Raw genomic sequence first — 22,260 nt, 5'->3', positions numbered from 1 at the left:
CAATGGAGCGAAACAGGACGGAAGTGTAATTTCTGCCGTCTGCTACTCGTTTTCTTTCTTGATTCGTTTTTTTTATCTTTATTTTTTTCGAGCTGCTGTTTTCGGATGTGCCTTCGAAGTTCCGAGCTTTCAGTAGCAGTGAGCAATCACACACGCGAGGTTTTTCGACTATAGTAGAGCACCGAGCACCGACGTATATGCCTGTTTGTGCCTTCTTCCTGTCGCTATGCTTTTAAAGCACATTTACGTCGCCAGTCAGAGTGTGCGGTCGACTGCACTTACCCAGCGAACGACAGAGTAGTACACACTTCAGCGGCCCTTCCATGATTTGTCAAGCGTTCGGAGAATTTCCTTTCTCGCAACATATGCTCTGTCGGAAAGCACAGCCCTGTTTTCGCCTCGTACGTATCCGCACTAAATTGCCAATAAGTGGCATTCACAAAAGCGAAACTGCGCCCGTTGTCTGAATAAGCTCTGTACTTAACATCAGCTTTCTTGATGACTTTAATTTTCGGGGAAAGAAGCCCTAACGCTAATAAAGCTCGCTCAAATGCTAAGAAATGCTTAAATAAAGTACACGAGATGAGGAAACCCACGCATACTTGTCAGGGTACAGTTTGTCAAATCGGCATACGTACTGACTGCTTCACGGTTATTCCCAAAGTAATAATTTATGGGCATTAACGTCGAAATTATGCACAGGAAGCCACGAGAGAGTCTCTCCTTGATTGATCCGGACTAATTTCGGCCATCCGGGGTTCTTCAACGTGCGCGTAAATCTCTCAACGAACGGGTCTTTTTATTTTTTCCATTCCGTCCCCATCAGGACGCGGCTGCGCGGAAAATCGAAGCCACGCCCGTGTGTACAGCAGTGGAACGCCGTATTCGATGAGCCATCGCGGACCATCCGCGACGGCTCATCGCAGACCGAGGCTCACAGCCACGTGCGCTATGAGCCACGAGGCTCATAGCGTATGCAGCCATGGGCTAAACGCTATCATCGTGGCTCATGGCTGGTATACGACCAAACAACATTGCATTCCGTTCCGTCGAGAAGCGAGAGGTAGCAGCGCGTTAAAAAAATAATAACACTAATAATAGAACGGAGGCGCGGTGCGTGGGCTGTCGCAGGTGCTGCCGGGGGTGTACATTGGCAACTTCCGAGACTCCAAGGACCCCGAGCAGCTCCAGGCCAACAACATCACGCACATCATATCCATCCACGACACGGCCAGGAAGCTGCACGAGGTGAGAAAGCCTGTGCAGTGCATGGCACGCGCAGATGCAGTGCCTTGATGTATGGACTTTAAGAAAAAACATATAATAAACACGGCGCATGTCTAGAGCTGTGTCAATGCTTTTCGACAGGAGCCTTTCCTTTTTTTTTCTACTGCTGTTGTTAAATGTCGTCGTTGTTTCTCAAATTTCTCGATGAGTTTTCTTTCGGATTCCCGGCGTGCTTCAAAAGAGAGATTGCCCCTGTTATTCCGTTACACCACTTTGAGTGGAACATTTTCTCCGTGTTTCTCGGTGTGTATGTTTACTTACTGCACTCGAGAGACTTTCTGTCCCGTGGTTCATTCTCATGTCTCTTAATTTAGAGAACTTGTCCACGTGTAGGTTTACTTAAGCTTCTGGGACTGAATTCACAAAGCTTTTCTTTCGTAAGTGCGTTTTACCATTGGCCGATCCGCCTTCGCTAATAACATTTCCAGCATATAGGGACTGGCTGAAATTTTCTCTTACAAACAATTCTAGCGTAAGACGTTCTTTTTTTTTGTTTTAATACGGGCCCTGATGTGTTCGTTGACAGGCGGCACTCTGAATTATATTGGCCGCGACAAGCAGACAAGGAAAGCATGGAACCGCTATTCCTCGAACTTCAGTTATTGTGAAGGGTTGACACAATGGTAGAGACTGCCAACCAGTAAAACTTGCCATTTCCCTCTTACCATTGCTATTAGATGTGCAACGAATGAAGTGAAAGCGCCACTAGTGCACACCTGTGCTTCAAGATTTTACAACTTTTTTCTAGACTTGCAAAAAATAATCTACTAACAAGCTCGGCATTGTCAGTATTTAATTTTCTACGGCAACGCTAATTAAGCGAAGATATGCCCTTTGTACTGATTAATTAACACTGTCTTGGCTACGTAACTTCTTGCCTTCGCGTCAGCAATTCACAGTGGTCAACAACATTTCGTCTAACCCTTGAGGCGTCACGTCCGGTGTCCCCCAAGGCCGTGAGCTAGGTCCATTACTCTTTTTGATACACAACAACGACTTGCCCGCAAACCTATCATCCTCAGCTAGGTTGTTCGCTGACGACTGCGTCATCTACCGCAATATTCAATGTTTCGATGATCATTCTACTCTCCAAAATGACCTTGAACTAACCCATATATGGTACGCACCTTGGCAGATGTCCCTTGACGCCTCCAAATGCAAGTTAATCTCGCTTAGTCAAAAGCGCACTAACTCAGTGTTTCCCTATTCGATTTACAATACCGTAGTTTCAACTGCCCCATCGTACAAATATCTCGGCGTTTATCTTTCATCAGACTTATCCGGGACAACGCATGTAGCAACTGCCTCATCCAAGGCTTCTCAATCTCTCGGCTACCTGTGTAGAAACTTGCGCAACGCGCCTTCTAATGTAGGAAAATTAGCATATCTTGCTTATGTTAGCCCACAAGTAATATACGCTTCATCTACGTGGTCACCATATCAAAATCATCTAATCCGTATTTTGGAAGCCGTTCAGAATAGGGCAGCCATATTCATCTCTGGAAACTACGACTATCATTCGAGCATTACCCGAATAAAACAAGACCTTGCATTTCAGTCATTGGAAGATTGCCGAGTAATTGCTCTTTTATGTCTGTTTCACAGGTACACTTATAGTAATAACTTTCACTGTTTGCCGCTTCATGCTCCTGTGCGCACATCTCGAAGCGTTCACAACGCACTCAGTTTCATGCACATTCATGGTCAAACGCAGGCATTTAACTCATCACCACTACCAAGAGCTATTGCACATTGGAACGGTCTCCCGGATCACATTGCATCCATCTCCAATAGTGAAACATTCCGTGATAACCTGAATGAACCTACGATGTCGCACTTTGCTATTTTTCTGTCGTGTAATTACTGTTGCCCCCCTTACTCAATGCCCTTCAATGGGCCTGTAAAGTAATGTGAATAAATAGATAAATATTTCCAGTGAGATTTTTACCCTTCATACGGCAAGCGATTAGGAAGCCTGTCCTCCTTGGCAATAATAAAACAATCACAAAGTCGTACACCTTAAAACAAAGCGTATGTGAAGATTAGAAATGAACTTGGAGCCCTTAAATAAGACAAACCCCTATTAATTTTCGACCTGCGAATACCACTTTTTACTGTGCGAGAATTAACGCAGTACTTTCTACCATCCCACTGTTGTCAACACTCGTGCGCGCTTAAATGCAGCATATCTTAAGAGAGACCAAAACACGGTTGCCCCCTGCTTGCGTGGGAACACGCCTTCTTCTGGTCTGTTAAGGGTATACCGGAGTTGCTGTTGCAGATGTAGTTTCACCGATTTGATAAAAGACAGCACAACCTATACAAGCGTGCTCGTAACAAACCCGGCGTTTGCGGGCGCTTGCGCAAAAAACCTGCTTCCGGCCACAGCCCAAAGCTAAGCAAACACGTGACCAAGTATAGCGAAGAAAGTGGTCTTTCCTGCCCTCCGGTGCCCTACTTTCCGGTTCTGGATGTGAGTCGGGTTAAATAACAAAGAAGGAGCAGCACCAGACCAAAGGACGAACGCGGCACGTGCGTGTGCGCGTTTGTGCGAGCAAGTCCGCGCGCCCCCCGGACGCGTCACGCGAGCGATCAGCGCCGAGGCACGGAAACGTCCGCCCCGCACACCGAACCGCACGCGGCGCCACGATGTCCTTTCGACACGCATAGCCGGCCACGGCAGCTCATGGTTGAAATCAATACCCGCTACCATTAGTATGCGCCTTCCACCGCCCTTCGACGCCTACACTGCGTGCCTCGACTGCGCGCTCGGCGTTGGGCGCGCCGGGGACTCGAGGACGGATTAGCAAAGTCTTTCGAGCGAAATAACTATTTGCAAGCACAGCTTCAACGGCCAATACTCATAAACATAGAAGTGACAGCGGAGGTGCAGACCAAAGACACGACAGTTCTTGCGATCAAATTTTTGCGAATCCAACCCCGCGTATTTTCGCTCTTGTCTAGTCGGGAGATCATACTCTTTCTTGACATCCTCTAACGCCAGTGCTATAGAAGCGGTACAATTCAAGCTTCAGCCCTTTCCTCATCCATCTTTTTTTTTCTCCAAAGGGCAGAGAATCTGATGCGCATTGTCGCTCTCTCTGCCGCTCCATGTCCTGCAGTATCCTGCATCGCCTAACGCCGACCGGCTAATAGAAAAACCCGCTAGGTGAAACGTGTCGCGCATATATATACGATGCAGTCCGCGTTATTGCGCGTGGATCTCCTGATCGGTTCATTTCGTTCTGTCGGTTGTAAGCTTTCGCCACATGGGTTTCTTGAATCTCGAAAATTAAATTCCTCTCCCTTGCTAGTCATGCAAGGGTGGTTCACTGGCCCCTTGCGCCAGACGTACCAAAGAGAGCTAAGTTCGCACGTCGGAGAGGCTGATGTAGTTGGATGAGAACAGGCGATGAAAATTGAAATCACGGTTTCCAGTGCATGTGCGCTGCTTTGAAATTGATATCACGTGAATGAACTCTTTTCGGGACATGAACCGACACAACCGAAATCGCATCATTTTTGCTATTAAATACAGAAGAATTCTTCTTTTTCCACCTTTTTTTCACTTGTGCCGACATACGAAATGCGTTATTTAGATGTTTGCCTGGTGAAAAATACGATTAATTTTTTTACCTAGCGTGTTTGGCTGTATGTACTTGGCGGAACGTTTTCGCATAACTGTAATCGCAAAGTAGAATGGGTGTGGAGAGGGATGCGGCGGGGAGTTTTTTGCTGAGATCGCTATAGTGGCGGCTTATACGGCAAAGCGTTCACAACAGTGCGCGTGGTTTCTGAATACAAATACCAATCAGCGCTGTAACACTTTGACGACGATCGTCTAAACCACTCAGGAATTAAAAGTAAAAGTGATCAAACTCCTCCAGAAAACTGACGAAAATGCCAGAGTGTCGTACGAACCGCCCTAAAAAGGATTAGATATCGTCACTACAAAATATTCATTATTTTTTCCTGTCCTTTTGAGATTCAGCTCGCCCCCCTCCCCCTTTTCCTCATTTTTTTTTCAGGCGATTGGATTCCCTATTTGTTCACAAAAATTATAATAAAATAAATAAGACTGTTTATTTTTTTTAACCTGGAGAACGTTACAAGTACAGCGCGAAACAATCTCGACAAGCGTTCTCTTGCGGCATTTTATTCTTCTTCATTACATATCTCAAAAGTGCCATTCGTCGGGAAGGAATTTCACCGACAGTCCAGCTGTCAGGACCCACGCGAGGTGCTTACCACGGCTTTGTACTACAGAAAGCCTAACAAAAATGTCTAAATACTACGACGCTGTATAAGCGTTCGTTCACGCTGAGCCTCCCACGCGGGCTGATTCAACGAATTTCAATGCGGTCCCCTAAATACCGATTGCCCTTTGCCTTTTCCGGACTGCATTTCATATTTCTCTCAACATCGCGTGGATTCTCACAACGATTTGTTTGTCAACATTATCGATGTTGTCTACACGTCATCGCACGCATACCCTACAGCGTAACGGAAACAGGATCCAGACCCAAAAAAGGAAGTCAAATTCGTTTTCTGTTTTTCTTTTCTTTCTTCCTTTCTTTTCTTTATTTATTTCTTTTTTGTTCACGAACGAAAGATTCGCTATAGAACGGCGCCACTGCGCTGTCCAATCACGACTGAAAACAATGCAATAGCAAAGGCGCTGGCAAATAACGCGCCACTTGCTCCCCTGCCGAGAGCTGCACAAATTCGGTCCCTGATTGGCTGAAGCTGGCTGCAACCTCCACGTCGCGGTTATAAAGTACGAACGCATCAATGGGGCGCGGACTCGTCCCGTGATCTCAGCATTAGGGACAGGTCGAGGAACGTGCGCCGCCAGCCAAGGCGCACACATCGAGGCTGCAGCCGCGGCCACTCAACCGATCAGCACTGGCGCCGGAATGAGGACCATCCGCGGAATCTGGCCTCGGCAAGAGGGCGGACGCGCTCGTCGTCCGCTCGGAGCGGCTGGTGCTGCACAGCGCGCCTGTGCACTCGCGGCAGAGCGGCGCGCAACACGTGAACGCCAGGAATTCGCGAACCCGAACTGGAAGCGATGCCTCAGATTGCAGCCACGGGCGCCTGATGTGCAACACCGTACGCTTAACGGGCCGGGCCGGAATGCGCGAGCCCTCTTCATCGTTGCTCGCGCGAGCGTGCTCCACTGTAACGCCAACACATTCACCTCCCATCACTGCTGCGTCGCCTGAGCCAACCTGCGTATGCCTCGCCATTTGCATTTGCGCTTCCCTCCGCGAGTCGGGGTGCATCCAGCTCCGAGTTTTGCACTCCCTCTTCCCATAAGTGTGCTGTTTATTTATTGACAGAGAACCGATTTTTCTCGCTCCGAAGTTATTCACGAAAGCCCGCAGTCACAGGGCACCACTGGCGCTATAGAGCGGCTCGCAAGAACGGCCGCCGGGCAGCCGTGATCAGCTGTTACTGCCCAGGACCAGCCGTCCGCCAGCAAAGATATTAAACGCACCAAGTTCTTTTACAGCGAAGCTGTATATGGCTAGAGTTCCATGTATCTTTCTTGTTTGTTTGTTTGTTTGTTTGTGCGTCAACAATAAATAGAGGGTAGCGGGGTGCCGATCCTGGACACAGTGCAACACCGGGTCGGAGTCAAAGCACGCACTCCACGAATAATAATAATAATAATAATAATAATAATAATAATAATAATAATAATAATAATAATAATAATAATAATAATAATAATAATAAAGATCCATTGTTTCAACTCGATGGGTATGCTGAAATCGTTTGTGAACACTACATGGACTCACGAGCAGGAGGCATTGGCATATATACACAACGGACAATGTATGTACGACCATACCCCCCTGACTCGCAAGAGGACAATGCCACCGACTGTGGAGATGTCTGTGCCGTACAATCGAAAGACGGAATTGTGATATCCACAGTTTCTATATCTCCAGGCACGCCCAAGTTCGATATCAAGAAGTTCATGATCAGGCACTTTGCATAGTTTAGCCGTGGTAACACTACCCCTGTAGTCATCATTGGCAACTTCAATGTGTATATTTCAAAACTAAACAAGAAATGGTTCACTCAGTTTGTGCTAGAAGAGTTTGCTTTGAAGTGCCAAACCAATCCAAGTCGCTCAACTGCTCAACAACGATCTTGTAAAGATTTAACTTTGGCCAAGAATACAGCTTCGCTGGTTATACACCTTCACAGAGTGGAATGGCTCCTGAATTTCTTTTTTTTTTTTCGTGAGATCCGCTTTGCTAATATTCAGTTCACTTATAACGATTTTCTAGCATTTGCCCTCACGCACCTCTTTAGCAGAGTGAAGGTTTTTCTTGAATACGCGGCATGTTACCCGAGTCACAAAGGCCTTCTTTCGTAAGCTAAACGCCATAACTGATTGCTGACAACATTAGTGAAAAAAAAAAAACATTGCTCCGTCGCTACCATCGCTATCGAAAACAGTGCTAGGTAACTTTATGTCTGCCGCAGGACTATCTCAGGGCCGCTTCCATTTCTGTTCATATCAGTGATATTGCGTTAAACGTTTCTTCCAAGATTAGGTTGTCCTCGGATACTCGGATTCCAACGTACCAAACTCCCTGCAGTAATTCCTGAACATCATTGGATGTTGTTTTTCAAATAAATAATAACGGTTTCCTATCCCGATTTACCAGCTCCTGTTCTTAGAACTTGATAGTGTACGGACTCTTGTGTGTGTGCGTGCGCGCGGGTGTGTGTGTGTGTGTGTGTGTTTGTGTGTTTGTGTGTTTGTGTGTTTGTGTGTGTGTGCGTGCGTGCGTGCGTGCGTGCGTGCGTGCGTGCGTGCGTGCGTGCCCGGGGGTGGGCGGGGGGGGCTCGTATTAGAAAACAGTTCGTACGGTAAAGCGGTTCTTTAAAACGGGGGCAGACCAAGCGAGAGCGAACATAACATTATCCAGAGTGGCAGACCAATTACAAGCATTTCTTAGGTAATTTGGTAACGTTCCTCGTCTCTCTGTAGTAGTGAATTGCCGCCTTTGTGTTACGAATATCGTGCGAGAAACGCTGCATGCTGTTTTGCGTTCTTAGGCTGCCCTTTGTGTTTTTAAGTACATTTTGCCCGCTCGTTTTTCATCTTACACCAAATAAAGGCACTCAGCTCTCTATAAAAATCATAACAATAAAAAAATAAGAGAGATAACAGAAAAAGACGCACGATGTTCAATGCGAGTCAAGCTTCGACACTGCGTGCAGGCTGCAGAGGGTAGCCGGAAGCATTCAAAAGGAAAGTATCGAGCAGGCGCACCCAAAGCCCATTTTTCTTCGTAGAACGCCTCCATCTCGCATCCGGCACAGACAGATCCCCGCCCCGCCTCGGCCTAGCTTCTTTGCGAACTCCGGCTGCAGGCCCCAAGAATAGAGTTACCTGACACCGACACATCAGTGACACGGATGGTATGCTGTAACTTCCGTCTGACCTGCTTTAGGAGATCCAGAAAGTTCTAGTTCACTGACAAAAGCGCAGCGCGGATCCGGTGTTCGGGCGCAGACTGCAGTGCTCGGAATTCACGAGCCCCGGAGCGCCGCCCCTTGGCTCCACCGCTGGGAATGGTGCGCGGAGCAACGGTGTGAGGCCGCATTGCAGCTCCGACGACCGCTTCTCGCAGAAGCGCCTTAATTATCGAGATGCCGTCTCGAGGATGACGGGCTCCTTAAGCTCCTTTGTTCCTCATCTTTGTGCGGCATTCTCGGGATGGCTTTGGCCCTGACAGATAATTTCGCTAGCCGTTAACCGCTACTAAGTTACGTGATATTCTCCCTTCATTTACCTAGACAAAAGTTTATGGTTGTGGAAAGGACAGTGACAATTGTTATCGAAACTGCAATTTCAGTAAGGGCAGAAAATTATCAATTCAGCATGAGGTCGAGAAAAGTCATACATGGAGGCGAAGACGAGACATTAGGACGCGAGCGCTCACTGGCAGTTCGTAACAAAGCAGAAACCGCAAAACATTCTTTTTTTCCTGCGTTTCTTTGGAGGCTGGCTGATCAAATCTTCGCGTTTCGATGGCGGTTCTTCGAAACAAGGTAAACGGCAGCCATAGTGGCTCATTTCCAGTAGCTGCAGATAGCGCAGAATGGATATTCTTTTTCTCTATATAGTCGAAAATGCACAAGACCCCGGCCGCCCGAGGTATGCTTTACTTGTTCTTCTTTTCTACGGCTGCCGATTGCCCTCTCAGCTTTTGTTTGATTGGCCCGATGGGAAATTCGCGACGAATTGCCGGCCGCGTAGTTTGAACATGCTGAAGGCGGGCGACGGGAGCTATGTCTTTTATCATTTCTGCCAGCCCAGAAGTGGCGGCTCTTATACAGCGCTGCATCGTTTTGGACCACGCTCAGTGGCTGCTGTCAGTCCTGAAGTGGCTGCTGAGATGCCGGTGGCTCTTGTTCCAGTACGGCCCCTTATATGATCTCGTTGGAGTCGTTTGACTTCGACGGCCCACGGGCGTCGCAATCAGTTGATGTCGACTCTGCGTTGCTTGTGTTCTAGATGCGTGTTACTAAGGTTGCGCCGAGACTGTGCCATATCTAAACGTTATAGCATACGTGACCAGCAAACATAAGAAGGAATGGTATCAACATTGTTTGCGCGACCACTTAACGCATCACATCGCCGCTTTAGCCGTCTTATTGCAAGAACAAAATATTTGCTGGCACTGCTCATTTCTTACCTGAACTTTCAGTTCACGCCAGACATCCTTCAGCCAGCGTAAACTGCCCATGAACGCGGAAATTACGCATTTCTGCATCTGAAATGAACGCTTTAATTTTTAGGCCACACGTGCCACACCTTTACGCACCACTCCGTTCACAAATCACAGCCGTCAGCACCTGGCCTGCTGACACCGGGACAGGAGACTATGCTACTCCGGCTGCGTCATCAATCAGTAGTTCTAATTCTGATGCGCTTGGGAAGTGACTTAGTGAAGCATACGCTTGGCGAAGCGTACACTTCAATAAGCAACTTCCCCATTTTTCTGCTGCGGCACTTTCGCTCCTCATTGACATTCATAACAGTACAACCCAAAAGACAAACGACAACAAGCGCACACTGGAGAGGGAATCATTACACTTACAACGAACTCTTGAGAGAGCAACATAGCTATGAAAAAAGTACAACGCCAAGGTATTTATCTCAGGAAATACGCCTAAGTAAAAGGTAATTAATGCCTGTCTTACCGGCTCGTGTTGCGACTGTGGCGACGTGCGAGCATTCTCCAACGCCAAAAAGACCGGAACGTCTCGCGAAGGCCTTCGAAGCCTCTCTCGGATTAATACAGAATGGCGTGAGCCAAGGATGGGATTCCGTGGAAATTTCCAGGTGCTGCTGTCCGGTCTTCAACCATGAGATGGCCCTTACCTTCTCCCATTCTCTCAGCAGCTTTTCCCCGGCTGAAACCGTGCGACGTTGCAATATCTGTATGCAGTCTTTGTTGGAAGACTCGAAGCTATTGCACGTTTTAAACGACCTTGTCGACAGGCTGCGTACTGGATTCCCCGTAGTTATTCCACTGTTCCATCGCTCCAGGGGCAGCGAGAGGCAGTACTTCCCGCTCTCCTGAGAGTCAGAGCGCCAGGCGTTACGCAGAAGCCTTGTAACAATGCCCAGCCGACAAATCCTGCTACTGGCGAAGTGACCTTGAAACTTTCTGGCGAAGACTGTTCATGAAGGGGGTAAGGGGCGGGGCCATTCATAAATTATGCTGTAAAAAAGAAAATTACCATCCACCCGAGTGTAACACGAAACTACAGAGTAAACCCAATACGGGTTTCTCAGAAAAAAGCTTCCCTAGTCGACGACAAACTTCCTGGTCTGAGGATCTAACTCGAGACCAAAGCCTTTCAGGGGCATTCGCTCTACCATTTGAGCTAACCAGGAGACTAGTTCTTCACCTGCGAAGCTTTCTTTATGAGAAACCTCTCTTACGGTTTTCTTATAGCTTCGTTCTAATCTCGGATAGATGACAATGTTTCCTTACATGAAACCTATAAACCTCTGCCTGTGCCAGAGACATCTAACGGGCTAAATAATAGCGCAGTACCGCTAAAAAAAGAGTGCTTTAAGAACTACTTAAAACATCCCTGCTGGTCCGACAACAACCAATGGCTCGCTTTCTCCGGGCGGGAACTTCAGATGACCCACGGTGAGGAGATCAGTCCCGTGATTTCAATTGTGTTCAATGCCTATTTCGAGCCGGTGTGCGCCGACCTTGAGCCCCCGGCTGCTCTCGATTACGACCATCGCCCTACACGTAATTTCGAGCTAGGTTGAGCTAAAATGCCGAAAAATTGCGGAATCTACAACTGGAGTCATGTAATCGGGGGCCGAACTTGCGAAGCTGTTCGCACGTTAGGTGAAGGCGCGACTGGCCTACGCACTTGCGCTGGCCAACCATGGCAGCCCGTGACACGATACCTAAGGCGCTGGCCAATTCACGAACCGTTCTTGCGTGCGAACAGCTTGCAGATTGAGCCAGTGACTGGCTGACGCAGGCTTAACCTGCAGCAACACAATTTATTAAGTGACAATAGAACTTGCAATCACTTGTCACGTGGTTACCACCACCCGTCGACCACGAGGGTTCATTGAAAATTTCCTCAAGTTGTAGCAGAATAAGTCTGATAGAGGTCTTTAATCATGCCCTTACCCAAAGCTCGCCTCTGCCCCACGCCCCCTCCGCTCCAAAAAAAAAGTGTAGATCAACGTGCTTCAATTTCTCGCTTTTCACTTCACGAAGAAACGGGAGTTTCTTCGTGTATGTATGTATGTATGTATGTATGTATGTATGTATGTATGTATGTATGTATGTATGTATGTATGTATGTATGTATGTATGTATGTATGTATGTATGTATGTATGTATGTATGTATGTATGTATGTATGTATGTACGTACGTACGTACGTACGTACGTACGTACATGCATGAAACAAAGGTGAACTTATTTTAACTGCACCTCCACATCAACTCACATTGTTTCTCATGGTGTTAGTGAGAAAATGGGGTGAATTACACCATTACATCCATAAAAAACAATGACAATACTGCTATTTGGGCTGCAGATGCAGGTTAAAATGCCATGGGATGGCTCTTATTTTATTTATCGGCTGTACACTGTAAAAATAAAATTAAGGACTAGCGTTTACGCTTGCAGATGGCTACAGCGACTAAATGGCCGCGACAGACCATGAACATTTTACCCGTCCCTAGAATACATTACAGTTATATACTTTCAAGCGGTCTTTGTTTCCAGCTGACGTCAGACGTCTGCACTACACCGAAAACAAAGCGAATTCAGGGTAAACCAACGCTGTATTAACCGCGCTTTGTTACGCACCAGAAAAAATATATAAAGTAATGAGATATGAGTGGTTGCGCTGGTTGTGCTTTTGCCACTTTGAACATAAAGGACAAAATCATGCAAGAAAGAGCTAGCAACTAACTGTTTTTTTACAAGAGTTTCTTCCTTTACCATTCGATTCTTGATCCTTGTTCGTGAACGTTCCTTTAGTGAACGCTCAAGCTACGTTCCAAAGAGTTGAGCTGAGCGCTTCCTCTTCACAAAAGTTAGTGCCGCGCCTCACTAATTATTATCGGCGATTACATAACTAATTCCTCGTAATCAGGCACCCTAAATTCCTACTCGAAAACACTGGAGTAAAGATATGTCTCTCAAGCAATCCCTAATCTCAAGAGACGAAGGCTAGAAGGGGAGCATTAATAAATAAGAGCGTACCTAAGCCGGAAATGGCAGTTTCGGCGAGTAGGCAAGCCATATTGTAGTTACGATTAGCACGATGAACACGCAGAAAGAAGCAAGGAGCAAACAAGCAGGGTCAGCGCTGTCTTAAAATCGGTGTTAACTGCGGAAGAGTTTTGAGTCGAGGCTCGTAAGTGAATGCAAGTGTTAGGGACATATCCACAAACACGTCTCAATTCGACGACCCTTCTTTGCTCCGCGTGTAGGGGAAAGCGCCGCAGAAACCATTTAGGATATTCTCTTAGGATGTCACGGTAACGATACAGCGATAATTGTGGACGTGAGTAGCGACAATGCGGACATCCAGTGATAATTGTGGACGAGGTCGTGTGTTTTAAGAACTGCAGCGGAAACGTAAATGAAGCGAACTTTCTATTTTGGATAATGAAGGTGAATACCACCTCAATATACACAAAATATAGGCTTAGAAAGACTGGCTTGGTGACCTGTGCTACCACCGTCATTCAAAGGGAACGCCCCCATCATCATCATCATCATCATCATCGCCACCACCACGGCCGTAGTCGCTGCCTTTCAGTAACGCTCCCCGGCAATTCATATAGGCTGTGATTGCGTTACCAGACACACTGAGCGTCTGCTCGAAGGCGATGCGGTGCAGGAATCAATGCGTGAGGCGGGCTGGTTGGTTGCTGGAGCTTCCATTCATATTTGCAGCGCGAACTTAATACAGGCGCACTCACAGAAATAAACAAGTAAGACTAGACAAGCACTATACATCAACTGAGTTTATTACACTGCTACACACAGAGATATATGCGCGTAGACGAACATGCTGCACAAGAGAGGGTGCAAACGCATATATCGACCAATGAGCGTCTAGCACATGTTCATGTCCTACAGATACTTGAGCTTTATTTTGTGCGTAGCTTAAGTGTTTGTAGGACATGAACATATGCTACATATTCATTGGTCAATAGGTGTGTTTGCACCCCCGCTTATGTAGTATGTTTGCGCCTGAACGCATATATATGTTTGTGCGTATACCAGTGTAATAAACTATTTTGATGTCCAGCGCTAGTCCAACCTACTTGTTTCTTTCTGCGTAAGTGTGTATCAAGCTAGCGCTGCAAATATGTACACCGTGAAGGGGCGTTTCGCGAGCAAACCCTTAACGCAGTAATCACCGTGGAGCTACATACGTCATTACCGCGGAGATGTGGCGCTTACTTCCACCCGGTGACGTCGAGAAGCAGTGTCGCCTCAATGTGCGTTTCGGAATAGGGTACTAATCATCGCTGTTCTTTGATGTCTGTACTCTGACCGTCTGCGACGACTTCTTCCCAAACAACCGTGATGAAGCACGCGTCACCCTGGTACACATCTGGGCCACCATACAGGCTTGACTCGCCAGAACTGCCTTGTGACGATCTGCAAAGCTCCAAAAAGAGCTGCATCGCGCGGCGAGACAAGGACAAAGGACATTCATAAACGCAGTCCTGGCGCTCACTCGCGGCTGCTTTATTGCACCACAGGACTCGCCCCCTTTATATGCACACAAAAACTGCAACAGCAACGAAAGGCCGTATTGTGCACGGCGGGTCGTAATTTAAACGCGGGTCGTACGGCGCAATAAAGGCACCGTAAGTCAACGGCGGTACTGTGTTTATTAGTTTATTTTGTCATGGTTTCATTACGCTGCAGTTCTTCTTACAGCTATAAACCAACTTGCTTGAATCAAGGTGTTAGTCCTGAAAAAGCTTATCTACCACAGCTTTTGCGTTAAGTTTTATGGTTCTAAAACAAAACTTTTTTTTTTTGTCTGGACAAGATGTTTGCAACGGAGGCAATATTGTACGCAGGCGCTATTACATATGGTCTTAAATGAGCCGTTCTTTTTTCTCTTTTTTTTTTAGATCGCTTGAAAAGCGAGGCGCAGAATACAATTATGCTCACCACTCCTCTTGCTTCCGACCTGCAATGGCTATGCCGCATTTGACAGTCGGTGCGCTACTGCAATGTTTGAATACCCGGTGACGTTTCCACTGAAATGTGGCTACATCACTGAGTTTGTTTGTTTGTTTGTTTGTTTGTTTCTTTCTTTCTTCCTTTCTTTCTTTCTTTCTTTTGTTTGGTTGTTTGTTCCTTCTTAAGTGCGAAATTATTTAAGCGTCCGTAGAGACCAACACCAAGATTTACAATGAAAACGTCTCTGAACTTTATTCCGAGTTCTACATCGGAAACCATAAGACAACCGTCTTGGAAATTCACTTGCTGCACGCCGTATTTATGTCTATTAATAAGACAACGACAGAAAACGATGAGCGCTAAGGAAGGCAACAATGTATTCAATGTAGATTCCGCTGAAGAGCATATTTGAGGCACTCTTGCCTAAATGGAACTTTGACGCGACTCGTTTAGCTGAAACTTAGCTGGATACGCGAGGAAAACAAATCGCATACCTCCTGCACACCACAAAGCCATTTAATAGTTAGGTGCATCCAACCACGCTTTTTTTTTTCGCGTGATGTTTTTGACGACCATTGACGTTTTACGCACCAAAGTGAGCCCTATGTAATATGGTGTAAACATAAAACGATTAGAGATTTCAGAAATAGTTGCAACGCGTTAATTCAACCAACGAAAAATGACAAGGCCTTTAGTTCTTGTAAGTAACAATACTTTTTTTACGTTTTGCACCTCACAATATGCACCCCATTTAAACACACAAAGTTGCATACGACTATTTAAACCGCGTAGGTACAGCTCATATCAGTGTCATCACTTGTGTCGATGTCGAGCATACACACTAGCGAGATTAGGAAAAATTTTGATGAGCTGTTACGTCACAAAACTGAAAGCCGGCAAAGCTGCCCCAGAACGTGATCATGTCACGCGATGGACCTTAATTATGTTGAACGTAGTTCTCACGGTGCTGGATAAATTTAACTATACTCCACTGTAAAAAAAAACATTAGCGCTAAAACTCTCTTAAGGGGAATTACCGTGGTGCGAAGCATTATATAGTGGCTCCTTACCTGCACGCTTGCGAGCTAAACGTTCGTGTTTCTCTTCTTCCGTTAGATTAGGGCAGCGCTACCTACTCCTGGCTGTTCTGGCATGTTTTCATTTCTCGCGAGCGCAGGAGCAGCTGTGGAGAGTGGCGAGCGGCTCCCGGCATCCAACTGGTGCTTCAATTAGCGCGCGCCTCCGTAACTCATCGAATACCCTAGCTGAGTTTTTGACAGAGACAACGACGATTGAGAAAACTCTTCAAATGCGCACTAGGCTCAAGTGACTGTCAAGTGCTCACGCCGCAGTGCGAAATCCAAGTACTGGATTCCGACGACATCAGGGTCATTGTGCGCGATGAACTGCGCAAGATGGTTTGTTCGTCGCAACTTCAGGTGGCCTCGTTCACTGACATGCTCAAGTACGAACTTCGATGGTCACTGGGAGTTTTTGAAGTGCAGCCCGAAGCGCCGCCACCCGTGCCGGAAGCGATGACCTACGCCGCCGTAGCCCGCCGTAGCCCGCCGTTCCGTCGTTCGCCGCCGCAGCCGCCAGCTCGCCCTCCCGTCGCCCAGGGCAACGAGGAAGATAGACGAATGGCGCGCTCCAAACCACCGCCCGCTCTGCTATCAGTGTGAAGCCGGCCACGTCTACCGCCGCTGTTCAAACCACGACTTGAACCTACCAGGGCTTGCCGTGAACGCGCCCCGCCCAGAGCAAAGTGAACAGCGTCGTGATATCGCCGACCACCTCGCCGAATCAGTGGAGCCCTCGACGACCATCCTGTTCGCCGTCCCCAAGCCGCTACCTGTCGCGGCAGCGCCGACAATACACTGGCCCAGTGTATTGGCCCACTGGCCCAATACACTGGCGACAATACACTGGTCCGTAAGTCTATATCCGGAAAACTAAAGGCACCAACCGAGGGAGCTGCGGTTGCTGTACGTCGAAATGCCGAAGATCCTCCGCTGCCGACGACGACGCTTCAATATCTATCTCGACGACGTAGCAAAGACACGCCGTCGTCCCGACGAAGCCTCGAAGCCAAGAATACGCCGACAAAAGACCTGACGACACGACATACCAGTCATAGATCAACGTGACGTAGCCGTGATCCGACGCCAAGACCTAACTGCAATGAAAAGCCAATACCTACCGAGCTTGAAGTTCTTATAGATGGCCAAAATGTCAGCGTCTTAGTGGACACAAGAGCCGACTGCTCTGTCGTCAGTGGACAGTTGGCTGTCAAGCTCAGGAAAGTAAAGACCGCTTGGGAAGGCCGTCAAATCCGGACAACTGGAGGACACCTGTTAACGCCGACTGGAATCTGCACGCCGATAATTACTGTCCATGACCGGACCTACCCTACGACCTTCGTTATCCTCCAGCAGCGCTCGCGAGACGTAATTCTGAGCATGGAGTTTCTGAACCAACACGGCGCGACCCTGGGGACCTGAGGACCAAGCGGATAACGCTATCCGAAGACCAAGTGATACCGCCATGTCTTGAGTGTGCTTGAAGATCAAGTCAGCGTCCCGCCTCTCTCCAGTATCATTATTTCCATCGGCACCGAAACATGCGCAGGCGTATAGAAGGCGCCGTCGGGGGCGACCAACATATACTGATCGACCGCGAAATTTGCGTCGCAGGAGGAATCGTTCGAATGCACGGAGGAAAAGCAAAAGTAATGCTGACAAACTTCAGTCAAGAATTTAAACGCCTAAACAAGGGCACCAAGATTGCCTGCATTGAAGAAGTTACAGCAGTCAGTGATACGCTGGCCCTCTAGGATTCAGCCGAACCTACAACGACGGTCCTTCTTATTGAACCAGCCTTCCATGTTAACCTGAGTCCTGCCAGGCATAAGCAAGCACAGCTGAAAGGTCTCCTCAAGCAATACAAGGACTGCTTCTCGTCGTCATCAAGCATTCGACAAACACCAGTTGCTAAGTATCGCATGATAACCAAAGAACGCGCTCGACCGCTCCGTCAGAGCCCTTACCGAGTACGACGCGAGAATGTGAAGCTATAATGCAACAAGTCGACAAAATGCTGCGCGACGACGTCATCCAGCCGTCAAAATGCCCATGGGCATCTCCTGTAGTCTTGGCGAGGGAAAAAAATGCAACTCTGCGTTTCTGCGTCGATTACCGACGCCTGAACAAAATCACGAAAAAGGACGTATACCCTCTCTGACGGATAGGCGACGCGCGTTGGACCGATTCTGCAATGCAAAGTATTTTTCGTCGATGGACCTCAAGACGAGATACTGACAAATCGAAGTCGACGAGAAGAATAGAGAGAAGGCGGCATTTACCACGCCAGACAGCCTCTATGAATTCAGGGTCATGTCATTTGGTCTTTGCTCGGCACTCGCAACTTTCCAGCATGTAATGGACACGGTAATGGCTTGTTTTAAACGGCAGACCTGTTTAATCTACCTTGATGATGCCGTCGTCTTTACCTCAAACTTAGGCGATCACGTTAAGCGCCTTACGACAGTACTAGAAACCATCAACTCATCAGGGCTGACCCTGAAGTAGGACACGAGCCGCTTCGCTTACGAAGAACTTCTGTTCCTGGGCCACGTCATCAGCAAGTCAGGAGTCATTCCTGATCCGCAGAAAACAGCTACCATTTTAAACTTGCCACAGCCCGTCGACAAGAAGACAGAGGGCAGGTTTCTTGATCTGTGTGCCTACTATAGGCGCTTTGTCGAGAACTTCTTTTGCATCACCGCGCCACCGAGTCTTCTCACTAAATCCGACGTCGAATTTAAGTGGCAAACACCGCAGGTCGAGGCATTTGAGGAATTAAAACGACGCCTGCTGTCCCCACCAGTACTCGCCCACTTCGACGAAGACGCCGATACCGAAATTCACACCGACGCAAGCAGCGTATAGGCCTCGGCGCTGTCCTAGTCCAGAGGAAACACGGACTTGAAAGGGCCATGTTTTACACTAGCCTATCGCTGTTGAAAGCAAAATACAATTATTCAATGACGGAAAAGGAATGCCTCGCTATAACTTGGGCTACCACGAAATTTCGCCCTTAACCCGCCGTGGTTGCTTAGTGGCGATGGTGTTGGGCTGCTAAGCGCGAGGTCGCGGGATCGAATCCCGGCCACGGCGGCCGCATTTCGATGGGAGCGAAATGCGAAAACACACGTGTACTTAGATTTACGTGCACATTAAAGATCCCCAGGTGGTCTACATTTCCGGAGTCCCCCACTACGGCGTGCCTCATAATCAGAAAGTGGTTTTGGCACGTAAAACCCGATAAATTAATTTAATTTTAAATTTCGCCCTCACCAATACGGCAGGCCATTCAAAGTCGTAAGCGACCATCACGCACTCTGTCGGCTAGCCGCTTTAAAGAACCTTTCTGGACGGCTAGCAAGGTGGAGCCACCGACTGCAAGAATTCGACATCACTGTGATACACAAGTCCGGACGAAAACACTTTGATGCCGATTGCCTCTCCCGAGCTTCTATTGACCCGCCCCCGCAATACGACCAGGATGACGACTCTGTCCTAGGGACAATAAGTGTCGACGACTCAGCCGAACAGCAGCGAGCAGACCCGGAGCTAAGAGCTCTTGTCGAGTTCTTGGAAGGGAAGACCGACTTTGTCCCACTGGTATTTAACCGCGGGTTGTCTTCGTTTTCATTGGAAAACGACGTCCTCGTAAGGAAAAACTTCTTGCCCGTCCGCGCCGACTACCTTCTGGTCGTGTCTTCAGCAGTATGGCCAGAGGTTCTCCACACCCTTCATGATGACCCAGTGGCAGGGTATTTCAGGTTTTCCCGTAAGCCCGCGCGGATTCCGGAGAAATATTACTGGCCACGCTTGGATGCTGACGTCGCCCATTACGCCAAGACGTGCCGAGACTGCCAGCGACACAAGACACCCCCGACAATGTCAACGGGGTTGCTGCAGCCAATAGAGCCTCCTTGCGGACCGTTTCAGCAAATCGGGATATACTTGTCTGGGCCCTTTCCGACGCCAACATCCGGAAACAAGTGGATCGTCGTGACCACTAACTATATACCTTACCCGCTACTCCGAAATGAAAGCTGTGCCCAAAGGTAGTGCGGCGGAAGTAGCGAAATTCTTAGTCGATAACATCCTGCTGCGACATGGTAGGTCGGAATTCCTCATTACTGACAGAGGAACGGCTTTTACAGCTGAACTTAAAGCCACACAGACAAGTCACCATAGTACAACCGCCTACCACCTAAAGACAAATGGTCTAACGGAACGCCTGAACACGACGCTCACCGACATGTTCACGATGTACGTACATTGATGTCGAGCACAAGGCGTGCGATGCCGTCCTTCCGTACGCAACCTTCGCATCCAACACGGCAATGCGAGAAACAACACAGGTCCCGCCATTCAAGCTGGTTTACGGATGGAACCCGACGACGGCTCTCAACGCCATACTGCCAGACGCTACCGACGAAGAAAACCTCGACGTCGCCGCGTTTCTGGTGCGCGGAAGACACACGACTTGCCGAGCCCTTAAGGGCTTTGCTCAAGTTTTTAAGGGCTTGTGAATTGTGCGACCGTCTTTGAATGCTGCAGCGCGTAGCATCGCGTTACTGTGTGAATTTTTCTCAGTTTTCATTTCTTCTATCTCTTTTTATTCCCTTTACCCCTTTCCCCAACACAGGGTAGCCAGCCGGTGCTTACACTGGCTAACCTCCCTGTCTTTCCTCCGCTTTTGTCTCTCTATATCTTGTCCGCCTGGGCTTCAAGAACCAGCAAAGAACGCACAGCCCCAACATTGCAATCTTCGACGACGACACATATATATATATATATATATATATATATATATATATATATATATATATATATATATATATATATATATATATATAAGGTTTTTAGGTTTATTCTGACGAAGGCCGTGCCACGGCCGAAACGTTACACTATTAAACATGCAAATTTCGTAAGTGTGCCCCTTCGTTGCTTCAAATACCTATGCACTGGACCTGCAGAATGTTCCCTTGAATTTATATATATATATATATATATATATATATATATATATATATATATATATATATATATACATATGTTTGGTATATATGCACGCATGACAAGGGTAATTGGAGATTGCTGGCAGAGCTAGGCCTCCGTCCTGCAGTGGACACAAAAATATGCGCACGTGTGTGTGTGTCTGTGTGTGTGCGTGTGTGTTAAAACTGAGTTTTAAAAAAGGAAACATTTCTACAAGAGATTTTACAACTTCGTTTAGACAAGTACGTTGCGAATTTGGTTGCGTCGCTGCTGTTGGAGAGATGCCAACAACTTCTTGGAGATGTCCTGATGAAGGTTGTTGAGAGAGCCTACTTTTTAAAGACTCTATTTAGTTTGGTCATATTCTTTTCTGTCTTTCGCCAAGAAAGAGAAAGAGAGATGCAAATGATAGAAAGGCAGGGAGGTTAACGAGAGTTAAATCCTCCGGTTTGCTACCCTGCACTATGGGAAGTAAAGACGGAAAGAAGAGCGTGACAAAAATAAAAGTGTGAAAAAAATGAAAAGGAACGGAATGGGATCATTATAGTCTTTCTAATAGGCGAATGCCACGTAAAAAAGGTCAACAAAGCCTTGGCCGACTTTCGTTGCGACGACAGTTCATGTCGGCATTACAAGACTGACTGTCCTGACTTTCGCCAAGAAATTTCTGCTGCACGATTGCACGCGATTTTTTCCGTTCGTCATCAATGTGCACCTTACTTGGAATATACCAAGTCTTACTGAAACGTGTCCATTGTATGATCATTCCTGTTGAGGTCAAGACGTTTTCTTGCAAGTTATTTTTTGCAACTCTTGCTGCTAAAACATCTTCGAAGAAAAAGAGGCGTATTGTGCCGCCGTCGACAAACTATCGTTTGTATCCTCATGGTGAAACAATAAATCACTCTTTCGTAGAGTTGCCATGTTCTTTAGTGTCAATCTCCAAAGAACACTTACTTAAGAACGATTTAGACATTAGACATCCTCCATGCAAATTCGTTTTCTGCATTTTCAAGACCACTGTGACCCGCCACATGACACGCTTGTGCTACTTGATCGGCCTAACCTCCGGAGCAGTATTTTGGGTGACAGACATGGAGGGCTGAAACACAGCGGAGCACCAGGTTGTTCTTTCGGGAATATCCTGTTTATGTTCGCAGT

General features: G+C 47.4%; 1 protein-coding gene across 2 annotated transcripts in view; it reads left to right on the top strand.

Moving 5' to 3' along the window:
• The window catches only part of LOC142591706 (dual specificity protein phosphatase 22-like), a 108,839-nt gene that overhangs the window by 36,250 nt on the left and 50,329 nt on the right, over positions 1 to 22,260 (top strand). For both annotated transcript variants that reach the window (XM_075703950.1, XM_075703951.1), the window contains exon 3: positions 1,132 to 1,248. In XM_075703950.1, the coding sequence (XP_075560065.1) occupies positions 1,132 to 1,248 (117 nt within the window). The remainder of the gene's footprint in view (positions 1 to 1,131; positions 1,249 to 22,260) is intronic.

The sequence above is a fragment of the Dermacentor variabilis genome, chromosome 1 (assembly GCF_050947875.1).
Source record: "Dermacentor variabilis isolate Ectoservices chromosome 1, ASM5094787v1, whole genome shotgun sequence".
Taxonomy (NCBI): domain Eukaryota; kingdom Metazoa; phylum Arthropoda; class Arachnida; order Ixodida; family Ixodidae; genus Dermacentor; species Dermacentor variabilis.
This window is presented reverse-complemented; position numbering and strand designations above follow the sequence as displayed.